General features: G+C 39.2%; 1 protein-coding gene across 1 annotated transcript; it reads left to right on the top strand.

Annotated features, from left to right (window-relative positions):
• Positions 1-246: 246 nt before the first annotated feature.
• Positions 247-25,368, top strand: hs3st3b1b (heparan sulfate (glucosamine) 3-O-sulfotransferase 3B1b). Its single transcript, XM_006635187.3, has 2 exons — positions 247-1,120; positions 22,222-25,368. The coding sequence occupies exons 1-2, from the start codon at positions 549-551 to the stop codon at positions 22,838-22,840; spliced, it is 1,191 nt and encodes a 396-aa protein (XP_006635250.1). The 5' UTR covers positions 247-548; the 3' UTR covers positions 22,841-25,368.
• The last annotated feature ends 1,211 nt before the right edge of the window (positions 25,369-26,579 follow it).

Genomic DNA, 26,579 nt, shown 5'->3' with positions numbered 1-26,579 from the left:
TTCTAGAAGAAGAATCCGGTTTAATAGTTCTTTAGCCAATGGGAGCGTTCCATCCCCTCCACTATCCTAAGGTCCCACGCTAATCCCCGCCTCGCTTCTCTTTTCATAGGTCGTTTTATATCAACAAATGGCTAATTATTTCTCTGGGCTCCTGTGATAGGGCGGCTGACTTGTCAGTCATGCGCACAGGGCTCTGTATAAGGATCAAGTATTCTGCAAGGGGCTTGGTCCTCGCAGTAGGTAGTAGGTCGGGAGAGCGAGATGCGCCGAGAGAAAGCACAGGTTGTGGAGCGACTTTGAGGTGCACCGCTTGCAAATTAAGATCCATGTCTTTTCTTACATGTGGCAATTATGTCGGAAAACTGGCACAACCCGTGTTGAGGTAGAACCTAAATATATGCTATTTATTTCAACCTAGTTTATTTTTTTTTAATTTGTTGTTTTTGCCAGAGGTGTTGTCTGTTACGCGAGGATTTCGTTTTTAGTGCTACCTGGATTTAATTTTGCCAATATGCCTCTTCGGATTATGATTTACACACACAAGGCTTATGGAATATAGCCTGATTTGTCACAATCTGTATGCGATTTCCTTCAGCCCAGTGAAAAAGAAACTCTTGCTGCTCTGCATCATGCTTTTGCTGTGGGTATATATGTTGTATTCCTGCGTGGGCTACTGTTCCACTATGCCAAGTTTGATGGTGGACTCTTACCGGGGGAAGGACATTCAGACCGCCGCCAAAAGGACAGACAGCGGGGGGACAGATCTCATGTCCAGACTGCTCCCTAGAACCCAGAGCTGGGTGGACTTGGAAACGGACTACGATGAACCTCCGGTCAGGACCGCTTCCAGAGACTTGCTGAATAACGAGATCGAAGTGGACAGAACTGACGACTGGGAAGAGATGAGAAGCGAGCAGAGGTCTCTGGAGCCCAGCGCCCTGTCGAGTTTCTCGAACGGATCGGGCACCAAGAAGCTGCCCCAGGCGATCATCATCGGGGTGAAGAAGGGAGGCACCCGCGCCCTCCTCGAGTTTCTCCGGGTGCACCCCGACATCAGAGCTGTGGGAGCGGAGCCGCACTTCTTCGACAGGAACTATGACAACGGGCTGGACTGGTACAGGTGAGCGAAAGAATCATGTTTATCTCTCGGCATCGCTGTTCTTGCGGTAAGCGATGAACACATTACACGCGTTTTTTTTTAAAGTATTTTTTTGAAAACCGCAGGGTTCTCCGAGCAAAACTGTTAAAATGTTTTCTCATGTTTTTAAACTGTTTTCACGTCTGAGATACATCCGCAGGGCGGTCACATCGTTTAACTTTAGTGCGAATATCCTTGTACAGCAGCATAGCTCTGCGCCGGTTTTGTTTAATACTGCACAGCTTTTAATTTTACGAGCATCGACCGATTAATTATTGTCTACTTTCATGAATAAGTCCGCTCGGCGAGCGGCGCAGATGCCAGTACGGACGCTAATCCTCGGGCGATATAAAAAGGGAATAGGTTTGTTCAGTCCCAACTTGTCATTTTCATAAAGCGGCTCAGCAATCTTCAGGGATTCAGTCTTAAGAAGCTAATTCTAAGGTTAAAATTTCCATACAGGACGCAGTCCAGTGCTTGCCACACACTTGGAATAATCAATTGGAGTGTATATTCTTTAATTCAGCTAAAACGCACCGAATATAATTCACAAAATTCCCTCGACCGGGTCAGAGCCTTAAAAATACTTTAAAAGTCGTACAATAGGCGGTATATTCATCATTACTTTTTTAAATCTGGAAATATCTTCTGCCGATCTTGCTTATTTTTAGGTGTCTAATAATGGGCCCCCATAAATTATATTTCTGTGGGTAGAAAATTACCCTAACTACGTGTACTCGCTCAAAGAATAGGTTTAATTACACATGGAATTGCATTAACTGTATAAAGGCACGTTCAATCGAATAGATCTTACGATGCTCCTTAGACGGAGAATCTAAAAAGTCTTACATTTTAATTACTTTCTTTCAGTGTTGACAACGCTATCCCCGGGAGTAAACAGCTTCGGCTTAATAAGACAGCGCTTGCATTTTATTTCAGAAAAAGTGCCCGAGGCCATCCTTACATGAATATTACATCATATTCTGCATATAGTGTAAATAATATATTGCCGTCAGAAGGCGAGCCGGGCATTATCCTGGCTGTGATGTCTGTTATTATTATTTTAAATGTTGGTACTTCAGGTAGTCTGGCTTGCTGTGCTCCAGATTTACGGTTTGCCGTTGAGCAGTGATCTCTGTTGGATAAAAGCGAACACTGCAGGTGAAGTCGTTTTCATAAATTGCTTTCATAAGTATTTGCAAATGTCAGTTACTGCCGCCTTAACAGTAAAAACAACCAAAACTTGTTTTATACATCTTGGCGTTTTTTTTTTTGTTAAATAAGATTGAGATAGGCCTGTAAATAGAATTTCATCAGTTGCGGCTTAATTATTTCTTAAACTCACCAGTGCCTTGCAAGCCGTAAATCGGTGTAATTCGGAAGGTTTTCGTAATGATTAATACTAGCCAAAACGGAGAAAAAGTAAAACAAGTGTCTGAATCTTCCGAATTCGACCGGGGCCCTATTGTGTTGCGTTATAATTTAAAGCATTGCATTCAGGTTCGTCAATTTAACAGAACGAGCACTGTAAATACTTTATTAAGTTAGAGAGAGTATGAAACAGTTTTTTGTTGCATGGCGCTGTCAGCATATATATATTATAGTGATAATTCGCTATACAGTACTTCAATTTAAAAAGGACGTCATTTAAAAAAGGGGGAGACCGACTTGGGGCATCATTCTCATTTGCCTTTTAGAGCTGTAGAAATAACAGAGCCCCATTCTCGCTTAGAAAAAGAATCGTAAATAACATTTAACAGCAGTGAATCTACAAGACAATAGAATCAGAGTGTCTTAAAATGCACTTCTGAGAACTTTCTAAACTTTTGTCTGATAACCTAAACAGCCCGATTCGCTTTTGTAATAGTATTTGCATTTTAATTAAACTGTAAATCTAAGAAAAGGGCGGAGAGTCTTAAGGTTAACGTACTATTAAAAACCTTCGAAGATTTTAACTGGACTGGAACGTAACAAAAACGTTTCTTTTTCCCTGAAATTTACGTAATTCAACATGGTTTGTTGGAAAGAGCGTTTGTTTCAAAAGACACGAATTTAACACGAATTTAAACCAAAACTGCTTAATTTGATTCAAACTTGTGTATTTTGGAACGTTACAATGGATTGATATTTCTGAAAATGTCAGTATTAATTTGAAGACGCTAAAAAAAAAAGATTAATAAGGAATCGCAGAAAGAACTATAAATTAAATTAATAACGGGACTCAATACTAAACTAAGCGATTGCAACATTCAAAAACGCCAAATGCATTACCTGTATCTGCAAATAAGCATTAAACTTTACAATTACGACTAAGGTGGGGATTATGTTTATTAAAATATTTTGATATTTTTTAAAACTGGGTCTCAATTTTTTTTCTGTGTAAAAGACCTAGAACCGACACTATAATTTAAAGGGATAGAACTATAGTTTTTTTTTAAAGTAAAAGCAAAACTTTTAAAAATATACTTAAAATATACTTCTACTCTCATACGTACAGGGATACAGAATTCATACACCGGAAAATTAAGAAATACATTTTCAAACCTGTCTTCACAGGTATTGCTGCTTAATTTCAAAGGTTTACAAGAAACAGAAGACCTGATGCTACTTCACAGTGCAGAACAGCTTTCTTTCACGTTGATGAAAACCAGTACAGGGTCGTAGTATGTATTTTGCTGAATAAACGGAGTTCGTCTACTCGACGAAAAATAGAATGAGTGTGCAAGAAGTTCAGACAGAGTATGTATACATTTTGAACAGATTGTGATTTTTCTTTTATAAAAAGTAAACAGAAAAGTAAACTGTTTTGACTATTTCCCTTTATTACAAAGAAAAAAAACGTTATTTTTTTTCTCGGCGTAGAATTTTACAAGGTGCCACATATCTAAGACATGTAGCCATCTGTAATGCAGTTCGTAAATACTCCTTTCATTTTTAATTTACAACATTACCAAAATAAATGATTTTATAGGCAACACCTCGCAGGGTTTCTTTCATTGCTGAAAAAAAGCTGAACATATCAAATCAGCTAAGCAGGCTCATATCTCTCGCTATAATGACCCATTAGGTCCATTCGTTTTATCATTTAATTGATCGTTTTTAATCCGGTAATTTTCTTTATCGGTGTCGGGGATGGCCTGGTCGATAAATCAGAAAATCCGGTAGCGAAGGTCAACACAATACAGAAAATGTTACAGAAAAACAATAGAATGTGAACGATTGCTTGGGGTCCCATTAGTGCCTTTTAACCATGTTTACTGTGAAAACAGGGAGCGGCTGACAGAGTGTCGATCCCATAGTTTAAGAGGCAAATGAAGGAAACAAGCGTGTGTCTGCAAGCTATTTGGAGGTATCTGGACCTGGGATCAGGGGCTGAATCTTTATTTAGGATGCTTCAGTGTGTGCTCAGATCTCTTTATCCACCCAAATCCCGACTACACCCCCCTTCTCGTTATCTAATAAAAAGATAATGGAAACGATGTTAATGCCAATAAAATGCGCCTTTGTGGAGGCATTTCTTCAAAGCTAAGCGAACTACCGATCACTCTCTATGGAAATTTAAAGTTGAAGTTCTTCGAAACGGAGTAGAAATGTACGGGGTTTTACACGACCCCTAGAGCAGCACAGAATAGACTAATTACAGATGGGGATTTATCAGACTTTAGAGATAAGTGTATCTTTTACATGGGAGCCAGCAAGAGTAATAACATATGGACATTTGTGCTTAGCAGCAAATATGGCCTTAATTTTGACTTAATCTGAGCCAGGTTAAACTGTAAGTACTAGCTCTTAAAATTAGCTGTAGCCTGTTAGCTCTCCAGTGAAATTTTACTTGGCATGTTTTAATGTACACAAGGTAGCCAGAACCTAAAATTAAAACGTGTCATAAAATCAGCAACTTGCAATATTTGGTACCCTGCTTCAAACTTTATAGCTTTAAGAATACCACTCTACTAGGGTATGGTGGGTTTAATGATGTGCCTATAGCTGACTGACGGTTTCAGACAGATGGTGTAGCTTGTATGTGTGGATGCCACAGGGGTGCTGAGAGGTAGGTGGCGTTTTCTTTGAGGGGGGGTGTGGGTGAAGAGAGTGGGTGGAGGGATGACGAAATGCGGCCAGCGTGCGGGAGGAAAAAGTATTTTAATATCATGCACTTGGTGACCCCCCCCACACAACACATCGTAGACTGGCCATATTCTGTATACCAACAGATCTGGTTTCATCGCCTCACCTGTTTTCCAACTGTGGGCCGCCCGCCCCCTTTATTTCTAAGTCAAGTGAGCCGCATTGCACAGACTGATGTTACTAGGAGTATTAGCGGTCTCATCCTTTTGGGTAATGGCCCTGTGTTCTCTGCTAAGGCGAGACAGACTAGTGGCATCCCAGTTGCCAGTCTTGCAGAGCAGTATCAGTCACGGTCTGGCCATGCAGGGAGTAATGGAAATTAAAGTGTCTTGTTTTTGGAAGGACAGCTGTGCTTAGGGAGTAATAAGTTTAATTAATGGCCAACTAGTGCGCCCCTAGGCGCTGAAGATATTAACGGTTCTTTTCTGGACTTTGTTCACTTATTTTACGTTTGATAAAGGCCAAACATACTTCAGTGTTTTACTGTAAGAGCTGAAATTCGGCTCTCAGTCAAGTTGCAAGACAAACACAGACCTTCAGTCTGGATAATCATTTACATATTTTGGCAACACTTTACTTTAGCTACAGTTGTATTTACAGTGGGTTTGTGATGTTTAGCGTTCATCAAAGCTAGGTATGAAGTGGGTTGTTACTGAAAAAATGTGAATGTGTGTTGTATGCAAATATGGTCCAAATATTTTCTCAGTTGTTTTGTTGTTTTTTTTACGTGCAAATTAAATTATCCAGTTTGGAGGAGGAAATAAATCTTCCACTTTGAATTTTGCAAAGCAAATAAAATAATGTAAATAAAAATATTTTTTTACTCGCACTGAGATCTAAAAGATCAGCTGTTTGTTTTTTTAAAAGCTTGCAAGCTCTCCAAAGTGTCATGAAAGTAAACGCAGGACAATGAACTGTGAAATGCAGCTGTCTGTAGAGAATGTTTGCGTAGTGGAAAGTTTTGATATATTAAAAAAATAAGAGGAGGAACAGCAGGCTTTCTTCATGAGAGAGGAAGCCATAATTTACCATTAATGCTCCTACCCGTCTTATTAGTGTCAGAACCTTGACCAAGGACAATTCAAGCTGTTTCATAGGACAGGATTATGGAGGACAGTGAACAGATACAGAAATTTTAATTGTGGTTAAAACCAAATAGTTCATTTAAGAGACACTGGAGCACAAATTAAAAGCATTATTCTGCTCTCTGAAAACCTAAAATGCAGTATAAGCATTACTTACTAAAACCCACTTTTCCTCTTTCTGTTGTTTTATTGCACACGAAAGTTTTCAGCTGTACTGCTTCACATGCCATTATTATTACTGTAGGTACACACACGCAAGGAAATTTCCCCATTCAACAAAGTCATTAACATTTGTCCTTGGAATCTCACCAGCTTTATTTCATGAAACTATACCCAGCAATGGCAACAGATGCATTTCACACCCTTATTATAGTCTGACAGGATTTATTTGTACTAAAAAGCAGGAAGACGATTAATTCAGGCCTATAGACATTTTCAGAGTATAACTAGCAAGTAGTATCTCTCTGTAGACTGCTGGGTGATTTATTGTTGAAGAAGAAGGAATAAAGAAACTATGAGAAAAGGCCATTTTTTCTCTAGTTTCTGTGGTATCACATTTCAGTATTATCTCCTCCCTTTAGCTTTGTCCCTTTAGCAATGCATACTGTATCTTTTTTTTCCTCATTAAAAGACTAGGTTTGAGGAAAATCTTCATTTCTACACTTAACGGTTGCTGTTAAGTATAACTAGATTTCATAAAATGGTTAATTTAACCTAAGCTATCTGCCTGCAGTTTCTGCTTCAAAAGTACTTTGATATTCAACTTTTGACTTGTTTTGCAGTTATGGCCTTCAACAGCAGGTCTGTTGAACCTGTACTGTACATAGCTCAAATGTATTCTGGATCTGTTTTCCCGCTGTTAATGTACAGTTTTCAGGACTTTATTTTGTGCTATTGACTTGCCTCCACTTTGCAAGTTGATGTCAGAATGTAGATTTCAGAACCCGAAAAATGGATCTCCTCATGTCTGTCATTGATTTTGACTGTTTTTCCATGGTGACGGCAATCAAATCAAAACATATACAGTCATTAGAAGTATACCCTATAGATTTGCTAACCCACATTCAAAGCTTATACCTTGATACACAATTATTACAGATGTACCCCGCATACGTAACATAAAGCTCTTCATTAAAAAATCTTCATTGAAACTTGTTTTATCTGGTCATTTGAAGGTTACATTGTTTCCACGACAGAACAGTATTTGAAATAGGAATTTAAGGTATTTGGTTTGGCTTTTGTTCAGATTTATTTTTCATCAGTTGTTGTAATTCAGCATACATGTCAGCTTCTTAATGTTTAAAATATTAAAATGAATTAGTCCTGAAAGAAAATACAAGAACTTGTTTACACACAGACATTCACACAATAATGTGTTATAATGAATATTCATTTGTACTGTGTTATACTGAATAATACTGTTCAGTAACAAAGAGGAAAAAACTGTTTTGGTGCTAGATTGTATGTTTAAGTGTCTGAAGTTGATGGGTGCAACAAAATGGGCATTATTATGCAATACTTATTACTTATGAGTAATTCCTTTCTTGAGGTAGTAGTTATGTAATAGTATATCCTACATTTATGGTTTGCTGCATTATAATTAGTGTTTAAGTAGGTGTTCCAGCACTGATGTTTAATTTGAAGGTGCTAGGACACTTCACACACAGAGCTCTGAGTGAAGGTCATTTCATTGCCAGTTTAATCAGAGGACGATTGAAGACACAGTTGCATCAGTGTTTTGTTAGCACAAGTTTAAGACTTGCAGTATTTAATGGTGTCCCCTTTCTGTTTCTTCATTGTGCAACTCAAATCTTTGCAAACATCCTTTTACTTTTCTAAAAAAAACAAACAACACTGTTCTGCAAAATTACCTCTGGGTGTGCCACAGGGAGATGCTCCTTATATGTGATTGAAGCCGTAGGATTTTTAGCAGCTATTTGACTTAAAATGCAGGATAGTTGAAAAATGCTGGCTCAACCAAAAAGGGCTAAACTGTGAATTTCCCAGACTGTGAGAAAGTAAAACAAGTTTGGAAAATAAGATTAGGCTTTTAAAATGAAATTAATTTCTCTCTTGAACTATAGGCTGTGATACTGATTGACATCCATTTACAAGTTCTTATCTAGTTGTTCCAGAACTCCAAATGGGATCAAGGATAGAACTAGATGGGGTGATCCTGTTTTTTGACTCTGCCCTGGATAATTGCTCTCTGTATTTCATGACCACTGTCTCTATCCCTGTCCGTTCCTCCTCCACTGGGAAGACACTCCTTACACCCTGATAAGCTACAGCCTTAGCCATCAGCTTGCACCTCTGTGTAAACAGCAGTATCTAGAGAATGACTGATAACTGGGGACAACTGTTCTGTTGAATCTAATGGGTGGCCAGCACTATTCCTGGAGAGCCACAGTCCTGCAGGTCTCTGTAGGTACTGTATCACAGAATCATCAGTCACAGGTTAACTGGAACGAATGTTAATTGTGAACAATTATGCCCATTAATCGATCTGCATAATTTAATGGCTTGTGTAGAACACTGGCCAACCCCAGTCAGTGAGATTGCCTGGTCTATCTTACAGTACAACTGCAGAAAATTAGGTGCCACTATTAAACTATTCCTTGGTCATCAGACCTTTGCTGTTTTAGTTTTAGCTAGATCTTTAACAGCCCTGTCTTGAAAGTTCATGGCAGGAGGTACTTTAGGTGACATATAGAGAAGTAAGGGCTCTGCTGGGGTTGACTTGTGTGCCACCTGAAATACAAGTATAACGTTAGTCTTTTGTTGGTCTGTAGCCTATCCATAAATCTATATGTCTTCCTGATAATAGATGAAATTTGCAGTGTTAAGGCACACCAGAGGAAGCTCTTTGACCTTGAGCCTGTAGCCAAAAAGAGGGGAGATGGAGACTGATATGGTGAGCTATATGAGCTGGTTAATGAATATTGGAATATAGCAAATCTGACAGTAAAAGAAGTACAAACATCCTCTCAAGGCAAAACCATAAGAACACAGAAAGGTGACAAAGAAGAGTCATTCAGCCCAACCTGCCTCATTCATGCTTTAACACTTTAAAGTATCCTGGATACAATGAAACCTTGCAAATCATTAACATGGGAGTAAAAAAAAACTAAACTGAAGAATCAGAGGTTAAAAAACAAATGTAGCCTTTTTTGTAATATACAGTATGCATTTGCTCTGGTGACTCTTACAATTAGTTAGGTAAACATATTTGAAAATGCTCTACTAATAAGATTTAACGGCAAGAGGGTTTTACATACAGTAGTGATTCCAGTGATTCTCTTTCTTTTGAACTTTGTAGGTTTTCAGAATTCCAGCATCTGGTGTTCAGTGACAGAATAGGTACAGTTCTGTTGTGCTTACTGTAAAACACTGGAATGAATTTCTTCCTCATGTCAAATCTTTAACTGGCAGTGAGAATGCCCATAATGTGTCCATTGATTCACACCTCCCTTGTGCAGCAGGAGAGGCTGCCAAGCATGCTGTCTTCCTCATGTTAGGGTAAACTCTGAGGCACTGGCACCTCTTTTACACACTGTAGCATTTCATCACCCAGGACCGGTCGTTTCTGTATCGCTGTGATACACTCGAGAGAGAAGTGGACAGCCTCTTCATTCTCCTTGGCCTTGGCAGCAGGGCGTTTGTGCTCGTTAAAAGTGGAGCTTGCGTGTTTGAATCCTGCATCTGCTCGAAAGACGCATTGTGATCTGTGTGTCTGAAAGATGTCTTTGAGCCAGACTCGTTCTCGTAAATTAGACTGAAATGCACCATGTTTGTTTTCTGGCTTCCTTATTACTTCCTTCTGATGTCCCGTCCCTCTCGTGAGAATTGAAGCTCATGTCTGAAATAAAATGGAGCCGGCGTTGGCATTTTGTTGTTTTTTTTTCCCTCTGTAAGCAGTGGCAAGGGACTCTTGAATTCAGAGAGCTGGACTTTGTTAACGAAACATGATAGCCTTATTCTGATGCACCCGCTCATAATGAGCATGTAAAGAGTTTACAATAAGGCAAAAAAAAACATTCCAAAAAAGTACTCAATATGCAATTGACTATTTTCATGTCAGCATAACACCGCTTTAAAATATAGTCTAACGTTTCAGAATTTGCAACTCTGTGGAGGTAACAGTATTATTTCTGTTTCCTGAATATATTGGAATGCACCACACACCAAGCCCACCTGCACAGGAAAGTGTTAGTCTCATGACAGTGAGTTTGTTCACCTCTTCTGACTCCGTCACAGCAGAGAGCGAAGTGCTGTGATCGCCTCCCATTGACTACACACAAAAAAAAACCTTCGGAGAGCAGCCAGCCAATTAAAACATTTCTGTTTGAGCAGGAACCACCAGCCAACCAGCTGACCAGCAGCAACTTGACTTTTCTCCTTTGAAACACAACACAAAACGAAAAAGAAAGACCAGCTTGAAGGCTGACCGGCAGTGTTGGCAAAATAAAAGTCGCCCGCGATCACAAATTAACAGATTATTTTCTCTGTGGTCATTCTTTTCCATGCCCCTACCTCCCCACCCCCTACCTATTCTTGGTTCTCACTGTGTGCCTTCCCCACCGGCAAGCAGAATAGGGTCACATGTCATCTTTCCTCCGTCCAATCACATCGCAAAGTTCTTTGCCAGCTACAAAGCCGAGCAAAACTTCTCACAGCAGGCCTCCCTGCTCGACTGAAGGAGAGACTCTCTCTTTCTGTGCCTAAACTGGCATGGAGGCTGGGGGAGAGGGAGGGGGGATAAGGGCCACTTTCATCACGAATTACTGCCAGCTAATTGTAAAGGAGAGCCTGGGGAGAGGGGAGTGGTCGGGCTACTGTGGTGGCCTGGCCCCCATGGATGGTCATTGAATGCTGGCCACAACAGTTGAGAAAACATGGCCGAGGCGGGCAGGAATCTCCTGCTGGAGACGGGAACAAAAGCGATTGAGCTCGACAGGAACTCGGTGTCAAACGCTCATGTTTCCAGAAAGGCTTTTGGCACACACAGAGAAACCCCAATGATTGTTCTTGGTCATTCATACAGCAACCGAAGAGCGCTTGCTCCTCTTTAATTTTTTTTCTTACCCTCTCCTTGGAGAAATAGATTACTATCCCCTGGTGAAAGTCGATATAGAACAGGGGAGGAAATGAAGAAAAGAAATGATAGAGAATGTAGTTTTGGGAAGTGAGCATGCTGTTTTTGTCACTCTTGTCCACAATCCTCACCCCTCCTTCTCCTCCACCACCACTGATTATGGTGAATCAGCTTATTTTTAATGAGGTGATAATTTGGATGTTGGAACATGTCAGGAACAAGATTGAGCCCCTCCCTGCCAAGTTAATGGTCATTCCTTGGTACTGAATGAACACATATTGCCCATTTGAAATAAAATCCCCCTCCAATTTCCTGCAATCCAGCTCTGTCCTTAAAGTATTGTTAATGATTGGCTTTTTATATCAGGCACTAACTTGCAGGAACTACAAATGCCTCTTGGGTTTTATCTGAAAAAATTTACACATCTTTAGAAGATGGGGGGGTGGGGGGGTCTGCTGTTTCATTGAAGGTGAAATAAAAAATAGAAATCGGGAATTTCTATGGAAAATGTCCTCATTGTTTTTTTAAAAAAAACACTAGAGGTTTATGCAGAGCAGATGATTGTGGGAAAAGCATTGTCTTCAGCTCTTTGTAAGGTAATAAGTTCAGATGAGCACAAACCACTTAAGTTTATTGCAGCTGAACTACAGTACAAGCTAATTACTACAAATTAAGAGTTGATCTGTATTTTAATTTCTACATGCCATGTTTATAGGTTAGCAGAATCTCTTTTTGGCTGCACTTGTGCTGTCTCACTCATGGTGATTCTCAGAAATGTGAAATGCTCAGCAAGCAAATGAAACCAACCTCTCCTTTCAAATGTTTTTTTTTTTAAGATGAAACACTGGCTGGTGCACTAGACCTGCAGTTTCTCATTCCTCTTTCCCTAAGAAGAAAGAGTTATACTATGAATTATGTTCATGAATTTCCAGATGTATCTGACAGGACTTGTCACAGAAGAATGAAAATTGTACAGAAAGGATGAACCAACTGGGAGGGAATTAGGAACACTCTGTAGCTCACACATGTTCACACTTTTAAGATGAAAGCAGTGTGTTTTGATCTCAGACTATGACTTCTTATCTTCTGTAAGAGTTCTACATATAAGCCGACAATCCTTCAGAACATACATAGTACATATATATATATACTTACCTGTTTGAAAAATATTTTTGCTAGATATTTGTCCAGTTTTCAATTTGAAATATGTAGTATCCTAAAATGCAATAATACGGAGCTCAGATTATGCCCAACTTTACATTCTTTTCAGAAAACAAAATGGTTAATGCAGATCCCTCCACAACCCTGCTTCGGGATAATTTTCTAGGTCTCTAATATGTCATATCATAATAAGCAACATCTAGGCTATCATCCAAAACTCTGAAATTGCCCGGAGGTTCTAACATGACACGGCTGTCATTCTTCTTTTCCTAAATTAATAGCTTAATTGACATAATTTTTACAACATGGTTTATTGATTGTAATTTACCAGGATTCAAAAAGACAGCTTGTCTGTAGGAATTTGTAAACACATTAATTCCCCCCTAGCCCCAGTCTTACTGTGAATAATTTAGATGTAAAAGCACATTATTCTGAGGAAAAAGAATTCCTACCAAAGCTAGAGAGATGGAAGAAAGACTCTCTGTGCGTTCACATTCTCATCTGTCTTTGGGCTTCTTTTAAAGCCTCTGTCATTTTAACAAAGTGGCCAAACTAAACAGGGTATGTACGTGTATAAATGAGCTTTTGGGGTATAGAACTGGCAAGTGAGTTTACCTACTGTTACCCTGGCAGTGAGAAAGAGTCTAATAAGGACAAAATAAAGTTTTATCGCCAATCCCAGTACGTAAAAAGTCACGAGATGAGGGCATGTTTTTAGATGTTGCACTATAAGTGGATTTCAGACACACTAATACTTCAGACAAAATAATATTAATAATTACACGGAGTGGAAGTAAATAAATCCATGTATGTCTGGATTAGATTAAGATGCACATCCTGTAAGATTCATGCTTTTGTTTAATTATTTTTAATAGAAAATATGGAACAAGATCAAGAGTGTCTGTATGCTGTTAACATTATCTGATCTTTGGCTTTGCACCTTCTGAGAAAAGCTTTTTTGTTTCCTTTGAGAAAAGCAATGAAAATACGGATTTGAGGGTATCCGCTTGTGTTTGACGACATTTCCAGATGCAGAGTGCTAGGCTGCACATACCTGTCTGTATGGAGGACTGCTACCTCTTCTGTCAGACTGCTGTCTCTGATACCTGAGCCCTGCAGCCCAGTTGGCTGGGCAAACAACTTAATCCCTGGCAAGGACACAGAGAGTCAGATGGAACCCAAAAAACTTTGATTTGCTGAAAACCGATATTTGCTGATGGGGTTCCCAATGCCATTATCTGCGGTGTCTTTGTCATGTTTGTTCTAGGTACCATCACACACACAGCTGAGAAATGTTACCCACCAGTTCCAACCACACCAAATCACATACAATGAAGTTATTAGTAAGTATCTGTATCTGAAGCAATTGCTGTTACAGAGCACTATAAGGGCTATACATGAGTAAAGTCGGATTAGCCCCTGACATTCTGGCTCTCTTCCTATTGACTGCTCATCGATAAGGTGGGTCACTAACAGGTTACTAACACCTACTGCAAACAAACTCTGGCTGACATTAATTACCTGGGATTACCAGCACTAGCAGTTTGATAGCATCGCTGTGATAAGGAGGCTGCCAGTTAAGGAGGTTGGACAGCTCCGGAACGATATCTGTGCTATGTTTTTTTAAACAGTCTTCAAGAACACTTAAAGTATTATGGCAAGACAGGTAGTGGAAGTGGATAAATAGGAGAATTAAGAGGAAGAAAGAAGGCAGGGAAAAGGAGTGGGAAAGAAAGCAAAATGGAGGAATTATTTCAGCAATTTAGATGCCCAAATTCCAGCTCTTACCTCAAAATGGGCAGCCAAATCTTAAAAAAGCCCTGGGATTTAATCACTCTTGGTGAATCCTCACAGCTGTTTACCCATTTGGAGGAGGTGTGTTTGAGGAGGCAAACGTTTACTTGTCTGAAATTTTCCTTTAGTTCTGCTGACTCGCACCAAATCGGCTTAAATCGGGTGAAAATGACAGCACTCCCAGAGCCCCTGCGGATGCACAGGATGTAAAGTATTTGTCCCTTGAAACTGGCAACTCTGAAAATGGTTTCTTGCTTCAGCTTTATTTATACCACATGGCCAACCTCCAGTGCTGCCAGATTATTAACACTTGGTAATTTCATTCATCTGGCAATCAGCAAGTGTCTGTGGTCTGATGCAGAAAGCAGTAACAACTTGTCTCTCCTAATGGGAAAGAACACTGTCAAATGCATAAATTAATTGACTGATCAACATGGATACATAGAGACTTCAGCTCTACACAGCACATTCCAAAATGCCCCTTTAAGTATCCTTAAAGTCTGTAATGCCTCGTCTATCTGAAAAAGCACTGCGTCTTCACACTTTTACAAAGAAGCTACTCTTTAATTTTAATCCTTACTAACTGATGTACATGTGCCATAAAAAACGAAACAACCTTGAGGTCAAACCTGCACTTTTTTAATGGTCTGACACCATTGCTGTGCCCTACGGTAAACCAGAGGGCCTTACCTTATCCAGTCTCCAATGAAATTTGCAACAGGAGAAACCGCAAGCTTTTGCGCAGCGGTGGTTAATAAGAAGGTAAAAAACACGCTTAGCTGACATTTTGTTTTCTGCAGTCAAGGTTAACTGTAATCTTAGAGCCCCGGGTTCTTATAATTCATGGGTTTATCATAGCAGACAGGACTGAGAATTGCAGTGAATTCCTGGGAGTATCTTGGGCTGTGCTGCTGTAGTCAGGAGGGTCTGTTTCTCTGGGGCATGGGCTGTGAACACTTTCTGTTCTTTTTTTAATGATTCCCAAACCAAGACTCTTAGCTGCAGGTTAACATGCTGTGCCTCATCACAGATGAAATGTAGAGTTAACTCTAACTATCTCGTCAGTTCTAACCCCAAATAAGGCCGTGGCTGTACAGTGGAAAAGAGATTCTGGCCATGCAACTGGCATTGCTTTTTTAGAGCCATAAAACATTCATTTTTTATAGCGAGCCACATCACAGCTCTTTGGTTAAATGTAATGTCCGCCTCTGCTAAGTGGGTGTTTTTCAAAGTCTTGCTTCAATGTCTCAATTGTGTTTTAAAAATACTCATCAGCACTAGAAAGGATGTGACAGCCTGTCATAAGCAGCAATTATGTGCATGTAAGTGCATTAACCTAGCTGTAAATTTCCATTCGATCCCTTCTGGGTAATGGCAACTAGGTGTTGTGTTCTGCAGTCTGCATTATTCATTTTGATGGAAGTGGAATAATCATTTGATCATTTTTTGAAGATATGTACAAAGTGGAGCAAGCAGCCCTGTAATGTTATTTGTGAATTTTCTTCAATCCTTTTCCCCCCCATTGGTCTAGATCTTAAAAATTATTTACAGAATGTTAGAGCACTTTAAATATACAATTGCAGTTGTTTAGTGTTAATATAGTAATATGCATATCGTGAACAGAAGTAAAATGTGAAATATGTCTTTTTTTAAAGAGGTGAAAAGAGTAAATAGATATGAAACATGCCTGAAAAGGTATTCATGTTTTTTGCAAGGAACTGCTTGTCTGTTTGTGTGTAATTACAATTATGGGGCCTGTTTCTATAACTCCTGACAGTTCTTGTGAGGAGGTGAGGTTCATAAAGACATGTCTGTCTTTCATGTTCTTTAAGAAACGTGTTGTTACGAACTGTTTCCTGAGTAATGCGGTTTGCCTCAAGGCGGTCATTGATCTGAAGCGTGATTAAGCCGCAATTATTGGAAGTGGGCCGAAGTATATGAGTGTGTGTGTGTTGAGAGGCAGAGAGGGAAACAGCTTTCATTCAGAGCAGCTATGAATGGTCAACACAGGCCATGTGTTACAGGAAGCTGTCGTGAATCTACTCTTGATGTCTCTTCACTGGTTATTGAATGATTGCTCATATACGCAGACTTGTGCTTTGAAGAAAATTGTGCCTTGGGTGTAATTTACCAACGTGTAAATGATAAAATTACAACCAAATTTCTTTGGAATTTTTCAGGTATTATTTGTTTCTCTTTTAATCTCACGTAATGGCCTGGATTAAATCAAAACGTCAGCAGCAAATTCCCTAACACACCACTTGATTGCAGCTTTCTGAGATCCAGAGGCTTCCCACTGGAAATACACCTTTAATAATACATTCAGGCTTTGATGTTAGAAAGCACATAGAGGTTTTGCTATGATCTGGGTCTGTGACACAGCTTCATATAGTATGGCTTTGTTTCATGGGACACTCATTCTGCTTCACAGTCTGTTGTGTGAATTTTGTAGTATGTTTTTGCTTCTATGAGGTGCAAATGTTGTGTTTTAAGAACAAGCTTTGACGTGTGCTATTTCAGAAGGAGGAAGTTGGGGTTTCGGGGCATGTCTTTGTGCTTGTGCTAAACTTCCCTATCTTTCACGCTTAGAGCTCAGGAGAGGCAAATTGAGAAGTAAAAAAGCTACAATGACAAAAAGAAAAACGAATCCAGCAGGATTTCCGAACATTGGCATCACACAGAGGTTCGAAGAGTTTCAGATGCACGCACTTCAAGAGCACTTTTGCGCGTTTGAAGGTGCCCTGTGAGATGCAGACTCTTTGTATCTTATCGTCTTTGTTTTGGCATCTCTTTCAACTTGGGAAATACTTACACGGTAGGCTGCCTTTCCTTGAAACAAGAAGACACGTTTCCTCTCAAATCTCTCTCTGCTGGATAAGGCTACTACAAACAGGGCCTGAAGAAACCACTAATAATATTTAGAGAACGAAGACCTGTCACTTAAAAGGCACTAGGCGAACTGCTTTTAAACCATAACATCTTTAAAGTCTTCACCATAGGATCACAGGAAAAAAAACAAAAGACTTCTGTGAATGTACCTACACTTCAGTCTTCAAAGACAAATGGATCCGTTAGTTAATACATTCCTTTTTCAACATCTAGAATATGATTGCACAAATGTGAAGTTGCATAATGCAGAGATATACTAAGATAATCTTAATTTGTTATTTTAAAACTGTATTTCTTATTCTTCTATAGAGGCATTGTAAAGTTAAATGTTATAGTGACCCAATTTGCAATTTTCTTTAATATTTTTCTCCCTCTTGGTCCAGATCTGAAAAATTCTACAAGGAATCTTTAAACACTTTAAAGGCAAAGTCGTTCAGTTTAATGTTCATGTCTTGATATGCATATTGTGAACAGAAATAGATATTGGAATACATCTTATTTCAAAGAGCTGAAAAGGGTAAATATATATATGAAACATGCCTGAAAAGGTGTACGTGTGTTTTGCAAGGAATTCCTTGTCTGTTTGTGTTTTATGAAACTCTTTTAATTTTTCTGCTGTGACACTGTATTTCAAAGATAAAGAATACTTCATCCAGACTTACAGTATGTTTGTGGGAAAAACAAAGGTTTGGCCATCTTTAAGTAAGGTTTTCTTTTTAAAGGGTGTTCAGCGGGGCTGCTTCACAACAGTGACATTCCTGATTCCCTCTGCAGACAAATGGCATAGAACAAACGTGAAGAACTGAAGGAGAACCGACTAGGAAACAGCTGTGATCCTGGCATTAACAGCACACTTTTCTCAAGAGTGCTCTTGATAACTCTCCAGGAATCTGTTTTGCCTGGGAATGTCAAGAAAGTGTTGTACTCAGCTTCAACGAGCACCCTTCATTAGCCTAAACCAGCTATTCGCCTATCAGCCGCAAGACAATGGGTTCAGGAAAGGTCTGTGCAGAGAATGGCAGTTTGCTGATGGAATGCTTTAAATGGATACCTCATAAATCATACGGGTTTAATAGCCATTGTGTCCTAGGGAGGTACCCCCATTTCTAACACTAGCTGAGGCTTTTTTCGGCTTTAGGGTCTTTATATGCCTTCCCTCTCCTGCAATTAGAACGAATGGATAAAGTCCAAAGGCTGACTTTAACCGAAGAGATCTGAGCGCATGGTGTGTCTGCCACTTGGCCAGTCTCCTGTTGTGGGAGGACAGTTTTTTCAGCCCCCTAGTAAAGCACTTCCCATCAAAGGCAGGAAAGGTGTTTGGAAATTCATCCCATTTTATGGAATTTGGTGTTCTGCTGCCCTGCGTCACCGTATGACTCAGCATTTTTAAAACAAACATGTTACAGAGGCACCTTTCACTGTGCTGCAGCACAGTGAAACTTGAAGGGGGAAAAAAAAAACAAAGAACGTGAATTTAATCATCTCTAATTTTGCATTCGCTTGCAGGAATATATATCTAAATGTTCTCCATTCTTTCCCCGGAGTCATAGCCATACTGACTCTGTGACGCTATTCTCTTAATTGGAGTAAATGAATAATTAATGTTGTTTTCCATGCAGGTTTATTAGGCACAAAGAATAAGTGCCAAGTCTACACAACAGCAGCTTTCGTGAGAAGGTCCAACAGGAAAAACATAGAAATGTTTTTTTCCCTTCTCATATACAATAGGATTCTTTCATGCAGTAGTACTGGTTTGACCTTTAAAGCAAAGCTGTTCTAGGCTTGAGTTATAGGAGATGAGGCTTTCTTAACTCGGACCTGGCCTGCCTGGTTCCTGTGCTCCTTTTGATGCAGCAATTAAGGGTGCAATATTGTCATAATTAGACGACTGGCTCTGTCTTGCAAAAGCTGTAGATCTGGAGTTATCTGCCAAGAAATTTCCATTAAGCTTATCATTAATTACCTTAGACCGCCTTGGGTATTTTGAACTCGAACCTTGTTGTCAAAAGGGGTTTTCCACAAGGTCTGTGTGGTGCTTGGGTGTGCAGCCTGCCCCTTTACAATGTCAGCAGAGGTAATTTGTCAGAAAGAAATCAAACAATTTTATTGATATGAAAGACCAGCAAAACATCGTAACTCATTTCTTGGCATGGATTCTCAGTTCAACTAAGTCTTTTTCCAGCACATCATTCTCAGACTAGTCTTCTTACTGTACAGGGCTTTTCCACTGTTAGGAACTTGGAACTCTAATGGGTGTTGGGAAAAGTGAGTGGAAGCTGCAATAATGTTATCAAATTGCTTTTTTGCTGGCCTTGTAATTTTCATGCATTTTTGTGGAAGAAAATGCATCCTTGTGCTGATTGTTAAATAGGGTGTGATGGCTGTAGAAAGTGGAAGCAGAGCGCATATGAGTAACACAACTGACTTTTCCACTCCATTCTCCTTTATTCATATGATCTTAACTTGGAAAATTAAGTTAACCAATATATGCATACCATGAGGTTTTAAAAGTCAAAGGTGTGAAGTGACAAAGAAATGCAATGCTATTTACAAACACAGCACTAGCTTGTCTTAGATCCAATTCTACAAAGGAACAGAGTTTAAAAAATCTAGAATTCATTTTTACATCTTAACCTTAAAGAGCTATTATAATTAGCAGTAGTAATGATCATAATAATATTTGTATATAAAGTCAATTTGGTTACAAATCCAATATATGTTATTCAGCTCCAGGGCCTTGGGTTCAGTTCTGGGGTGGAGTGTTTGTTGAGATGGAGTTTGCACATTCTTTCAGAGTGCGTCTAATCCACTGTGTGGTTTCTTCCTGCGGACGTGCTGCCTAGGTTTGATTAGCTGTTCTAAGCGGTCTCTTCCTCCTTGGCCCTGAAATAAACTAGTATTCTGTCCAGGGTGGAAGGACCTCTGTATACCTACATGCCTTACAGGAGTAAATGGTCTACAGTAAAAGCATGAAAAAGGATGGATATTTATGTAGAATATGAACTGAATTGTGAGAAACGGAGCTATTATTTTGGCCAATACTAAAACAATACTTTGGTTCTGGCACAGTTGCATTAGTGGCACATAGAGCTACATTAGCATTTCAGTTGCATAGCACAGAGCCTGGCGGTACAGGCCTTGAGGGGCTGGTGACAACAGAATGACAAAGTGTGCTATCTGTTTGCATACTCCACTCTTTCCCCCTGACAAAGCCTGCCGATCGCTCTCACAGAGAAGTGTCAACAGATTAACCAGACCCAGACAAAAAGCTCTCCTAAAGGCGTAAGGCCGAGAGATTGGATTAGAAAACAGCAGCCACCTGTCATGTGTAGCTTGTCAGAGCAGAATGGCCTCCGTCATTCTCAGTCGGTGTGAACTGAGGGCTTGTTATCTCTGTGCAGAATCTGACCCTGCCATTCTTGGACCAGAAGCAATTGTGTTAATATATATCCTAGAAAGGGTTCAGACCCACGTTCATTTGTCATATTAGAGGAATATGACATACAGTCCATGTTCAGGTTCTTTATTGCAGTGTTGCAATTAAAATTAATTTAATACAACTGGTCATATAAATTCAATCAATGCTTCTTGACTTTCTTTATTATTTTGAATTATTATTCACATCCCCCCTTCAATTAAACAACAGTTATTTTGTGGGTCTTCACCCATATATTAGGGGTGATAGGGTCTTGAACTTAAAGGGTTATGCATGTAACATGTTACACACTAGAGCAGACTGTTAGGCTGTTTGTCCTTAACAGGCTTTACAAAATAGTTGGTTCAATTCAGAGAATTTCCACCTAAATGTGTACCCATTACTTCATTTAAAACAGTTAATAAACCAATTAACCTACTAGAGTGAAACAATGAACTATTCAGTGAAAACACACATTTGACAAAGAATGCTTTTATTTATTTGCATCTCTAGCAAGAAGACTTATTGAGCTTCTGATATATCACAAAGGAGGTTCAGTGTGTGCATTTCTCTGGCTGGCTTTTCCTGCTAACAACACAGCTTGCTGAGTCAGCTGGACTTTCCTAAAAGGCACATAAGCCTTTACTGTGCCTTAAGTGGTTAATGGCTGAAGTAGGCCAAGATGGATTTAGGATAAGCCAGCAACTTTCTAGCACTAGAGACAAAACTGTTGTCAGGAGGGAGTCCAACTGGGAGCCCGGGAGGACACAGACAGTGTTCTTTGTGCAGCTTGCATAGTGCATTGCGCTGTAGGTCAGTGTGAACAGCCCCTTGATGGTTCACAGTTATTTTGAGAAGTGACAAGATATAATTCCCATATTTCTTATAGGTAGTTAACACACGTTGAATTAACACAATTTCCGTATACCCTGTATATACATATATACTATATATGGTTAATTATAATATATACGCTGATTAACTTATCATCAAATCATGTTTTTTAAGTGCTTAAGTTCATGGCTCTGGAATACAAATGTATGCCAAGAATAGCAAAAGGAGATGCTACTCACAATTAGACATTTAGATCCTTTTAAAACATTTTCCAATCTATATTAAATATTAACATGTAAAGTGCTATATGTATGTTTTTATCTCAATTCTCTTGCAGGGTCTGAATCACTGTAATTCCCACAGTGCCCGATTTCCCTCTGTCAACAACAGAATAAAGACAAAATATTGCATTTTTTTTCTTCAGATTTACTCCTCAAACCATCTCAGTCTCCATTTGCATTATATTGTATTGTGGGGTGATGCAATATGTTAGGTATTATTGTATTGCCACAAATGGAATCCATCTGTTTTTCTGCTGGTGCATTTTGCATTTCAGTATTGAAAAGGGCTTTGAAATGCTAATAACCTGACTCACAACCTGTTTGGTGTTTCTTATCAAAGCCCAATATCCCTAATGCCCTCCCCTTTACACCCTTTCCATCTCTTCTTTCCTCCCCCTCAGAGACCTGATGCCTAAGACCCTGGAGGGCCAGATCACCATGGAGAAGACCCCCAGCTACTTTGTGACCCGGGAGGCTCCGGCTCGGATCTGCGCAATGTCCCGGGACACCAAGCTGATCGTGGTGGTGCGGGACCCCGTCACCAGGGCCATCTCCGACTACACCCAGACTTTATCCAAGAAGCCCGACATTCCCACCTTCGAGAGCCTGACCTTTAAAAACAGGACTACGGGTCTGATCGACACCTCCTGGAGTGCCATCCAGATTGGCATCTATGCCAAGCACCTGGAGAACTGGCTGCAGTACTTCCCCATGGGCCAGATCCTCTTCGTGAGCGGGGAGCGGCTGATCAGCGACCCGGCCGGAGAGCTGGGCCGAGTCCAGGACTTCCTGGGCCTCAAGAGGATCATCACGGACAAACACTTCTACTTCAACCAGACCAAGGGCTTCCCCTGCCTGAAGAAGGCCGAAGGCAGCAGCAAACCCCACTGCCTGGGCAAAACGAAAGGCAGGACCCACCCCAATATTGACCCAGAGGTGGTGCAGAGACTTCGGGACTTTTACAGACCCTTCAACATGAAGTTCTATCAGATGACTGGCCATAACTTTGGATGGGATTGAAAACAACATATCATTTCAATTTGTTTTATATTCTGGCAAAAGATTTGTGGAGATATTGCTATATATATGTAAAATGTACAGAAATCTATTTTATAATAATTTATTTTTAATTTCTAAGCAATTAATTCACTAAGCTGCCTAACCATATTATATATAACATCCAGCCCACTTTCCATGTTGCTCCTTGAACATTCCACAATATTTTTCTTTTTCTTCTTTCACAATCCTGATAAACTCCTTTGAGTTAACGGTGCTTCCAAGTGCAGAAGATCTTTAGTGGCTGAAGGAAAAAAAACACACAAAATCAAAGGAGAAGAAAAGCACAATGTATTGTGTTACGGGTATTCAGCATTCACAGACAGTGAAAATCATTTTTTAATGCATTTGCATTTTTTATCATGATGGTACTTAGTTTTTTGATGAAAATTACCCAGATCTTTTCTTTGCAGTTTTATACACTCTTATTTTACCATTTAAGGATGTTATGTTAATGCTAAAACAAGGTGGTATATTTTAATTCGATTTGTTCTAGATGCATTTGTAGTGTTTGGGTTCTGTTTGGGTAGTACTGTATGTCAGTCATTTTTAATAGCCCGACCCCAAACGATAGAGAGCACACCTAGCTAAGCCAAAGGGGTCTCAGCTAATGCATAAGCTGATGCATAATATGCGTTTTTAGTTAATAAGTAGATCAATAGACCAATTGCTACTTATAGTGAAATTTCAGTTTAAAGAATAATATTCCCACTGTGCTGAACTTCAGGGCCTTTTGCAATCAAACTGTGATTTATCAAAGGGTAAATTGCATTTTGGTGACAGAGCAGCACATGCTGGCATTATGCTAATTGTATAATGCAACTTAACCAGTTGATCCATGCTTTTAGGCTCTTGTCCTAGACACAGCTGAAGCAAGGAAGACCCCCCACCTCCCGTAAACTAGCACCCTTCTAAAAGAACAGAGGGGCACAACTGCGTGTCAGCAAGACACTTGCACAGAGCTGGTATTCCAGGTCGTGAATCTGCGAGACTGCAACATTAGCATTGCAAACGCCCTCTTGCTCCTGAAAACATCATTGGAGCCTTGTGTATACACTGACTTGGAGGCAGCTTTACAGTCACTGTTGGATTCATATGAGGCCACATAGTAACGAGTGTCATGAAATCAGTGGTGTTTTATGGGAAAGTGGTTGAAGTGATAAGTGGAGAAATTTAGACTTGCAATCATAGGTAATGGATTTTAAAAAAGAAATAGCAAGACGAATAAGGATAGGGCAAGTGGATTTTGTCCAGAAGCCTCCACTGCTGATTCTGCTGAATTATTTTAGAGTCGAGTTCAGTTTTAGAGCCAGAACAATTTACGGTGCAGGCTTTGTGTTGCTTATCTATTTTCAGACATGTAATGGGGTTTTCTGGTGAAAAGGATGATGTGCTTGTTGCCAAATTCGGAATATGTTGGTCTGAAGAACTCGGCTTTCCAGTTACGCAAAGCTTGAATCGTTCTGCATTATGTTTGCCTTTCTACTTGAATACTGTATATGCAAATGGCAAAAATATTTTGTTATGACACATTCTGCACGCTTAACCTTTTCCATTTGGAGCAGCTGCTGCTAAAGAATTAGTGAAACAACAATCTGCTTCTGTCATGTGTGACACTGTTTTGATAGTATTTGGGAAAATAATTTCACTGCATTCACTTTGAAAAAAGACATCATTTCTATTGCCCAGAATGAATGTAAGTATCATTATTTAGAAAGGACTCTCTGGATTATTTCACACTGAGGGACAAGCATCACTAAAGCACTGGCTGTTTTGTCATTTTCAAAGGGTATTTTGTTATTTTATGTCTTTCAGTGGACAAATGTGTGCCTCTTTGTGGTCCAGCAGTAAGTGATCCCTTACCTTAAGCTAGGAGGCAGCCCATTTGAGGAAACGATAAAATATTTTCACAGCTGTTTGTAGATTAACATAAAACCAGTGGGTAGCAACTAAAAAAAAAACTCTTTAGTGCAATGGATTTCCTTGTGTTGGAGAGCATGGGTAATTCTCAAGGAAACGGCACAAGGATTTTGCGGTTTAACATGCAAATAAGTGCTTTCACTTTACAAGAAATTATTATGTCGAAGCATCATATTAACACTTTGGAACAGTGGAATTTCTGAACTCAAGATTGTGAATTGCATTTTGTGTTAAGAGGAAACCTCATGAGACCTCGGGCTTGTGGGTAATTTGTTTACTTTGTTGCATTTATTTATGGTTGAGTTTTATTCAGCCTTTTAGAGTTACAATGTTAGCGATCCCTTTTTTCTGTCTTTCCCATGTAATATGGTATTTAGGATAGCAAATCTGTACATATAAAAAATGAAAAATAAATGTAAATCAAGTATTTTGTGGTATGTACATCAAAAATTAATTTTACACCGTGGAAAACAAAAATAAAGGTTTCTAGAGAATTAAATACTGAACATTCATACTATTTCTTTGTATGATAAATAAAATATATATTTTACCAAAACGTTACTGAGAAGTGCGTTTGTTTATTCATTGTATTTAAAAAATGTTCATGTCATGGCTTCACCTGACATTTCCCAGGATTAATATGGGATGGCTCGCTGAAATCAAGTATTTAATTTCTAAGGAAGGGAAATGCATCTATATTGAATCAGTTTCTGATACGTTTTTTGCCTTTTAGTTCTTTTAGTGCACATGGGTAAGTTTGGCTAAGTCTACTAGGATGAAAGTGCTTCACGTTCTGAAGGGGAGACTTTTACATTTCTGTCCAGCAGTAGCATTGAGAGCTCACAATACAATACCTGTGTTTGATGTAGCCATCTTTGCTATACTGGCAATAAGTAGCCAAAATGGACCTCATGTTCTGCATTAGTAGGAATAGTATTGTGTCAGTCATAGTTTGAGTGGTTGGAAAAGTAAAGCAAATAAAGGCGGCACTTGAAACAATTTTTCAAAATCTGCTATAAAAACATATGATTTTTTAAAATAAATATTACATAAAAAGAGATGTTAAAAATGTACAGGAACATCAAACCTCAAGTACCAGTAGTTTACACTGAAACCAGACCTTATGAAATTCTGAAAAATACAAAAACCCTATTTTAATTTATTTTTTTTTAGACTTCCTGCAGTAGTTTAAGAACAGGTTGCACACTCAACAGTAATTAATGTTGAATGGATTCCAAAAATCCCCACATTTTTTTCAAAAGCATCATTGACAGGGCTGTCATATTTGTAGCCTTTTTTGAACTTGCCTAGCAGGTAAAGCTGTCTCATGCGTTGGTTAGTTCTGGTTAATGGATGTTTCTGGTTATTTCGCTTAGAGTGAGCAGGTGCCAACTTGGATATTTGCTATTCAGTGAATGAAAATGAGACTTTCATTTTAGACAAGTAGAGTATTCCTGGTTAACTATGTTAACCACTCAATGGGGCAGTTTCACTGAAAGCAAGCATGGAAGATACCTCCATTCTGATATCTCAGATTAATGTGTTTCTTGTGCACCTTTCTTTAGAAGTTTAATGCTTATGTACTGAAAACCAACCATAGTAACTATATCATTTTATCATCAAAGTTTTTTTCTATTTTGAATTCATTTCGGTTTTTAATTGAATGGTATTTAATTGGTAACTTATATAATATTCTATTTTGAATGTATACAATTTCTATTTTTATTAAGAGAAAAAAAGGTGCTTCGGGTAGTTGCCATGATAGTGTGGGAGATAAGGCTGT

The sequence above is a fragment of the Lepisosteus oculatus genome, chromosome 9 (assembly GCF_040954835.1).
Source record: "Lepisosteus oculatus isolate fLepOcu1 chromosome 9, fLepOcu1.hap2, whole genome shotgun sequence".
In the NCBI taxonomy this organism is placed as follows: domain Eukaryota; kingdom Metazoa; phylum Chordata; class Actinopteri; order Semionotiformes; family Lepisosteidae; genus Lepisosteus; species Lepisosteus oculatus.
Note: the sequence above shows the minus strand (reverse complement) of the source record. Positions and strands in the feature narration are given on the sequence as shown.

Excerpts from the sequence above, each read along its gene's own strand:
- hs3st3b1b (XM_006635187.3), top strand. The coding sequence starts at position 549 with ATGGAATATAGCCTGATTTGTCACAATCTGTATGCGATTTCCTTCAGC. Across the intron at positions 1,121-22,221 it reads AACGGGCTGGACTGGTACAG|AGACCTGATGCCTAAGACCC; the intron begins GTGAGCGAAAGA and ends CCTCCCCCTCAG.